The 7,970-nt window shown below is 47.9% G+C and overlaps 1 protein-coding gene across 1 annotated transcript in view; it reads right to left on the bottom strand.

The window, feature by feature from the left end:
• PSMD6 (proteasome 26S subunit, non-ATPase 6) overlaps positions 1–7,194 on the bottom strand; it is a 28,440-nt gene extending 21,246 nt beyond the window's left edge. The window contains exons 1-5 of the mRNA XM_010986377.3: positions 6,978–7,194; positions 6,037–6,242; positions 3,413–3,558; positions 2,927–3,146; positions 2,708–2,816 (exon numbers count right to left, since the gene is read on the bottom strand). Coding sequence (XP_010984679.1) covers positions 2,708–2,816; positions 2,927–3,146; positions 3,413–3,558; positions 6,037–6,242; positions 6,978–7,122 — 826 coding nt within the window. The 5' untranslated portion in view covers positions 7,123–7,194. The remainder of the gene's footprint in view (positions 1–2,707; positions 2,817–2,926; positions 3,147–3,412; positions 3,559–6,036; positions 6,243–6,977) is intronic.
• Between the last annotated feature and the right edge of the window lie 776 nt (positions 7,195–7,970).

Below are 7,970 nucleotides of genomic sequence, written 5' to 3'. Positions count from 1 at the left end.
AGTCAGCGTGACGGTATCAGGGAGACACTGAGGCATGGGTCTGGTGCTCACGACTGGCAAGCCTGGGGCTGGAGACATGAACTTGGAAGACCATGCCATCCGTAAGCACTGGATGACAGAATGTGGGCAGAGAGGAGGGCAATGACCGAGTCTGGGCCGCTCAGTCACGGAGAGCCCTAGCAAAGGGCAAGGCAGACGGTCCGGCGAAAACACACGTGGTGCAAGAAGCAAAGGATGGTCCGCATCCAAGCGGATGAGGATGAGTAAGGGAACGTGCAGGGCAGCAACAGGGAGACGGCGGTCCTACACAGGACAGGACGCTCACTGACAATAAAAGCCACGCATAAATGGCAACCGCACACCGCACACCTCCACGACGCTGCGGGTCAGCTGTATCGCACGCATCATCAATAGCAGTAACACCGGGGAAAACCAGGGCAAAGAAACACTACGGAACAGGATGGGAAGAAAAACGCTAGGCGACGTGGGTCACACATAAAGTAAAATACATCCTCTCCTCTATTAGCCGTGTAAAAGGAGACCAACGAATTCAATTAAAGTCCATCCTTGGCAAAAACAGACACACAGGAGACATGCAGAAAACATCAGCAACATTATGTTCCTCCTGTGAGACTGGCTCAGAGCATGGGGGGAGAAGAGTCAGGGTCTCTGAAATGACGTCACGTGACGGAAACAGGAACTGTGGACATGTAAACGGGCACAGTATTCCTGGAGGGCGACTGTGATCTAGATGGAACGTCCTTGCCCTCTGCAAAATTCACTTCCTTAGATTTTTTTTCCTAAGAAAGTACGTGACCGCAGAAAAGCGGCACTGGAAATGTAAGAGTGCTCACAACATGGGCACTAGCAACAGGGAAAAGCTGGAAACATCATACTCTTTTATGACCGGAGGATAACTAATGGTGCATCCACTACAGTGGAAAACTTGAGGTCCCTAAAAAAGGTAACCGAAAGCGCCAAGGAGTTTCACCCGTTCAATTTCCACTATTCACACAGTCCCTGATACGCGACAGACACTTAAAAACATCTACCGAGGCCATGACCATCTATTTGCAGACGTGGGAAGTTACTTTTTATTTGGAGGGAAAAAGCTGCTTAGAAACCTGCATGTCACATACCTCCACGTGCATATTCAGGGCTGTCACGCGCTTGTCCCTCTGCATACACAAACGCCCTCGATGGACACCTGCAACTCGGTAACGGCAGTGACCCCTAGACAAGGACCTGGACAGCCACCACAAGCCACACAGAGCCCTTTGCTTCTCTGCATGGCAGTTCTTTGAAATCCTTCCACGTGTCTATAAAACCTTGGGGGTTTCTGTGTGTGTGCACTGGTTTCTAATTTGTAAAGTCATGTAAGTGACCAGAAGTTTAGGAATGACATTTCACAATCCTCAAATGGTTACCTCTGGAAGAATCTTGAATGTGAGGGAATGCGTGTATGACTCTGGAGATCAAGACCTTCTCGTCTCAGATTTTAATTTCTGAAAACAGTCTGGTAATATTTAGAAAAGGGTGCTATTTCCCTTTTTCAAATAAAATATTTCAAAGTATACAGTCTATAAATATTTGGAGAAGCAAAAAGGTTAAGACCCAATGAGCCCTCCACGCCTCACTACAGAAGCAGAGAGTGCACGAGATGACAACCGCTGCCAAGAGAGCCAGCTATCCCATCTTCCGCAATTCAAGTATCTGGGAAATGCGTACATTTGGTAAATACAAAAGGCCACATGTTGTGTAATTCCATGTATATGAAATGTCCAGCACAAGCAAATCCACAGAGATGGACAGACCGGGGGCTGCCAGGGGCTGGGGCAGGAATGGGGAATGAGCGCTGAGGGGGACACACGAGGGAGTCCTGGAGGACTCCCGCACACACGACGGACGCCCAGACAGCAGCCTACCTTCCCTAACCTGCGTGGACACAGCGCTGCGTAAACGGGGCTACAGCCCACTCTGAACACAGAAGGCTCCTCATTCGGAGTCCTCCTGCCCCAGTTTTTGTACATGCTACCCACTGGTTAACAAACCCTTTCTGAAATGTGCAGCAGACACAACAGAATGTATCAATGCTAAATTCTTCAAATTTTAGGAAGATCATTTGAGAAGGACCCTTGGGTTGAACACAAGCAGATTACTTCAACAGATCCTTTTCTCAACCAACATCCCTTGAAAATGACTTGCAAATCAACACAAAGACTTAGCTACTATCCTGCATAAATACCCCGCTGCTGAACTCCAGGCTCAGTATCAACTCAACCAAAAGATTCAAGATTCCACTACATCAATTCCCACAAAACTTAATCCTTGGGACCATTTGCTCACTTCTGCCTTACATCCCTGTAAGACTCCAAACCAGGGGTTGGGCAAACTTCTTGCGCAAAGAGCCAGACAGTAAATATTTTTGGCTGCTGAGAGCCACATAGCGGTCACATGTTTTCCTTTGTTCTGTCTTGTTAAACAATCCTTTAAAAACGTAAACATCATCTTCCCTCCTGGACCACACATACACACTGGATCAGTCAGCTAACCCCCGGCAAACAAGAACGGGCAGGAGGCGAGCCACAGCGCCCACAGCCCCGCAGCTACCCGCACACTCTGGTTTCTATGGGAACAGTCATCCTAGGTTACCTGCGTGCCGGATCAGGAATGAGATGAAGACAGAGAGTCACAACTCTCTCCTTACCTAGGGACTGGAAGAAGACGGCGTAGCGGCACTCGTAGAGGGAGAAGAGGTACTGGCGCACCGCTGGGAGCCGGTGCAGCACCTCCAGGATCTCGGCCCCTTTGATGACCTGGGAACGGACATGGACGGACACACACACACACACGTTTGCCGTGAGGACTCCTGCGTATTTAAGTCGCACAAGCACAGGGTCTTCTTCATTAAAGACGCAGGCATTACCTTCTCCCTGAGGTCCGGTCTTTCTAAGGCAATCATGCTGACGTACACAGTGTAAGTGACGAAGGTTTTGTAATCCATGAGCTCATATGACGTAAAGGTGGACACTGTGTCGAGGAAGAGTTCAGCTGCCTGTTTGAAGTCACGGACCGCCACACAGTAAAGCCCTTGATACACTTTGAGGCGGTTTCTCCTGTCCCAGTCTCCTCCTTCCTCGATTAAACTGTACAATAAAACACAGTAATGTCACAAACAATGGGAAAAACCAGTGCCACTTTTTACAAGTTTCGTGTTACTTTGAAAGCGAAAACAACTTTTAACACCTTAAAAAGAAGTATCTAAAGAAAATATTCTCCTAAATAAGCACACCAAGCATTTGACCAGATCACTACTTGGAAACAGAACAAAGTAGCATGTTTCTCTCTCACATCCATCTCTCACTCAGAGCGTCCTAATGTAAAGGGCACACCTCCCACTGCTAACAAGCACCTCTTGGCCTTTTCTGTGTTCCGCGTGATGAGGTCGTTATCCATGTAAAATAAGCCAATCCTGAGCAGGTAGAACACAATATCCAGGCGGTGACCCAGGGCCACGGTTTTGTCATAGGTCTTGCGAAAGGCTGTCAGAGCACCCTCCTGTCAAGAAAACCAAGGCGACGGGTGAGGGAGGGTGAAAAGCTTCAAAAGCTAACAGCTGTCTGGGATTCTCCTCCCAAGGGGGGCGGGTAGTGGAGACAGAACAATACGGCCGGGGGCTGGTAACCGTTGAGGCTGGGTGATAAGTGCGTGGGGGGGGGGGGGTGTCCTACACTACTCTCTCCACTGCTGTAAGGCATAAAAAGTACAGCAAATACTTACATTCTAGGAAACGATATAAGAAACACATTGATAATTTATGCACAAGTATTCCAATGTTCTTCTCTGTTCTATACACTGAGTATTTTCCCCTTTAATGACTACACTACCACTTTAAACTTTTACTCCACTAAACTTTCAATCATCTCACTTAAAGGGTAGTAGAAATTTCATCTTAATCACTGAGTATTAGAACACACCTCAGTATTTGCACAAAGCATTATGGAATGCTTTTATTGCTTTAAAAACATGACCATGAATAAAGTTATTTCTTTATACTTGGTAGTGTTTAATATGTGTCTGGCTCTGTGCTATATAATTCTTAGGGATGCCTCATACATTGATAAAAGAGACTGCAAGACAGAAATGGGCAGGCCCAGCACTCAGATCTGGTTCTACATTCCACCCCCCAACAAAAGAACCCACGGATCCCAGGAGAAATGGAGGATTCCAGGGTGGGGGAGTGAAAATAACAGGTGGGCCTGTGACATCTCGTATGAGACATAAGGACGTCCAATGATGGCGTGTCAACATGACAGAGGAGCCGTCTTGAAGGCGCTTCCACACACAAATTTTTAACAAACTGAGCAATGTAAAGAACAATGACTATAATCAACATAACACAGTGAATAATAAAGACCCACTAAGTCCCTAAATAAAATATTAAAAACAAGAAAGTCAACAGGAAAGGAAAAAAGCTCTTTTTAGAAGAATGCTACTTAATAAACATGGAATATAATTTTGGAACATCAGCAACTTACAGCCCCTGACGCTGACTCACGCACATCCCTGCTGAAATTCCTCAAGGCCTGAATCAGAAGCTTTAAGGTGCTCAGTCACGTGTACTAATGTATCCTCTTCACAACCAAACCACACAAACTATTAGCGATTTTTAAACTGCATTTTCCAAATTTTTACAATGACCAAATCTTACAAGAAGAAAAAAATTTGTTTCAAAGGTAAATTAAATAGTAGTAGCTCCTAGCATTTAACATGTCAGCACCTGGTACCAGGTACCAGCCCAAGCTCTCTGCCCCTAGGAACCGTCAGTAACCCTACTGTACACATAAGGAAACTCATACAGATGAGGAATTCATAATTACTGACACCAGAAATGGAACCCAAGCCATCTAAGAACTTCCAGTGTTTTATTTTTTAACACCGACACCCTCTCATCCATCATCTGAGCACCTCAAGCCAGGCGTGTGCTCCTGCCCGTCTCCCTCCACACCCTGGAGCCCGTGCGCAGGCGGGGGTGCTCGGTGCGCCGCTTTGACAAAATTGGGATCGTTCTCAAGAGGTCACTTTTCTAACGCATCTTGGTTGGGAAGCATTGGTTCTGGTGCACTTTACAAATTGTTGTTCACACGAGTTACAGTCTCCTTGCAAGAAACTGAATGTTACAGTCAGTGCTATAAAGTTTTCCTTGAGCTGCATTCCCTACCTTCTCAAAGACAGCCTTTTTAGTCCTCTTCCTGTATGCTGACCCTCATGTGTGTGCACCTGTACATGTGCCCTGCTTCAAACTAAGGGTGTTCAAAGCCCATCCTCTTACCCACTATTACACAACTGTTCAATGAAAAAACCTGAAATGACCCGATACTTGTGGGTAACCCTCTCGTGCACTCACAGTGGAGTATAAACTTGGCTGGCTGCTGTGTGGAGGAACTGGCCACACACACTAAGATAAAAACTGAGCTGAGAACACACACATCCAATCACTGAGAAGCTAAGTCAACTGAGGCCTAGATCTACAATGGATTATTAGCGAACAATTAACTAAAATGAGCAAAATTATTCACAGTAACACGGAACACCACTCAGTATAAGGCTGAATGAAAAAGTAAAAAGGACAACGCGCGTACACTATGATCCTATTTACTTAAAACACATCTTTTTACACCAATACTAATTTCTACAGATACACATACCTGCCTGTAAATATAAGTCTTAGAGAAAGTAGGGAAGTGAGGTCAAATAAAACTTTAGCATTAACTGTAATATGCAAGTTTCTTGCAAGGAGACTACTGTGTGAACAGTAATTTTTACAACGCACCAGAACCAAAGCTTCCCAACCAAGACACGTTAAAAAAACGACCTCTTGAGAGCGGTCCTAATTTTGTCAAATCGGCACATCACTACGCATCCCCGCCTGTGCACTCTTTAACCACGGTCGCACGGATTCATCAGTTCAGGTAAGCACGTCACCTAGGTACTTTGTGAAAAACGAAGTGAACTAGGGGAGACTAACTCCCTCACCTTGTCGCCTATCCGGCAGAGGTACTCGGCCTTTGCCATCATGGCGTCTCGGATTTCGCTCTCTCCCAGATTCTTCTCTGCATCTTCCAGCTCCTCGTCCAAACGTTTCAACTCGTCTTCGTTTGCCTTCTTCATTTTATTAAGCAAGTCCACGTCCATCTGCCAGTCAAGGGATTTGCACAAGGCCTCGTAATAAGGAGCCATATCTGAAAGCGAGCAAGAGGGAGGTAACTCACTGCGGGCCCTCCCTGCTACGCTAAAGTCTGCACACTTCCTTACACACTGACACAGACACAGACACAGACACAGACACAGACACAGACACACACTTAGGAGATCCACAGTCTCTGACCCACTACCAGGAAGGGATGGGATAGAGCTTGGTTAAGGGCCAGGCAAAACGGCAATGCTTGCTGAGGGCGTGGTCTGTATCAGGGCCAGTCCTATTACACCCACCCTCTACTAGGGCCGGAAGGAGGGCAATCCATGGTTTGCCTTTGGCCGACACCTGTTCCCAAAGGGTCTTCCAGCAAGAGAAAGGCTAAGCCTGTCTACACACACACTCAGACACATGCGTTCAAGGCTATAGAGCCCAGAGCCATTCACTGCTAAGAAGGACGAAAGGAACCGACCCCAAGTTTTTCCCCAACCCAGAAAACCTAAGTCCCCGAGACCGACCGCTAATGACAATAAGTCATGACTCCGTTCCGTGCCTGGCACGGGGCTCAACACCTCGAGATTCCCCCCCACCAAGCGGCCCCCAGAAGGGGAGCGCAGGGGTGCAGACGTCTCTGAGGGCAAGGCTCGAGGTCCCCGAGGGCGCCCCCGACAAAGGCGGGCGGAGAAGCCAGGCCCCGGCTCGGGGACGCGGTCGGAGGAGCACCCCGAAGCGCGGGGCACCCAGGCCTAGGCCGCTGACTCGGCGCTCGCGCGGGCCTCACTGTTGTCGCGGACGGCTGCCATCAGCTCGTCGCGCACGGCCGCGTCCCCGCGGTGCTCCGGCAGGCTGAGCAGGAAGCGCAGCTGCGCGATGCGCAGGTCCGGGTTCTTGGGCAGACCCTCCTCCTCCAGGTTCTCCAGCGGCATCGCGGCGGCAAGGACCGGGGTTCCGGAGAGACGGCAACTGAGCGCGGACACACAGTGGCGCCGGCGGCGGAAGTGGGAGGAGTCCGTGAGTGCGCCCGGATGTCTCCGGCGCGGCTTCCGGTCCCGGGTCCGCCTCCGCCAGCAGCGTCCCCTGCTGGACACGCCCGGGAACGCATCACCCGCCCTGAGCGCGGGCGCCCTCGTGTGGTCGCCGGCGGTTTCCCCTCGCCCTTGGCGAGCCCAACTCCAAAATTCCATATCCTGAACCTTTTCCTCTCTCTCTTCTTAGCTATTTTATGTTTCATTCCGTTTGTAATTAATAGGGGCTGACCATCTTTTGAGAATTTGGACAATATTATAATAATAACAACGGGAAGAATAAAAAATAAAACTACCACATTTGTCTACTTCTTACTCTTTGCCTGGCTTTTTACTTTTTTTTTTTTTTTTTTTAAGTTTTTTTAATTGAAGTATATTTGCTGTACAATAGTATGCAAGTTACAGGTGTACAATATAGTGATTCACAAATTTTAAAGGTTATACTCCATTCATACTTATTATAAAATACTGGCTCTATTCCCCGTGCTGTACAATATATCCTTGCAGCTTTTTTTACTTTACACATAGTAGTTTGCACCTCCTCCTCCCTGTCTTGTCCCTCCCGCCTCCCCTCTCCCCACTGGTTTGTTCTCTACATCTGTGATGGCCTTTACTTTCATATACACCTCGTTTTAATCCTCTTAATATTAGGAGGTAGTACTATTAGCCCATCTTGCAGGTAGGACAACTGAGGCACAAAGAAGTGAGGGGGTATGATCAACCAAGGTTATGTGATAGCTACACCTGAG

This window comes from Camelus dromedarius, chromosome 17 (assembly GCF_036321535.1).
Source record: "Camelus dromedarius isolate mCamDro1 chromosome 17, mCamDro1.pat, whole genome shotgun sequence".
Classification (NCBI taxonomy): domain Eukaryota; kingdom Metazoa; phylum Chordata; class Mammalia; order Artiodactyla; family Camelidae; genus Camelus; species Camelus dromedarius.
This window is presented reverse-complemented; position numbering and strand designations above follow the sequence as displayed.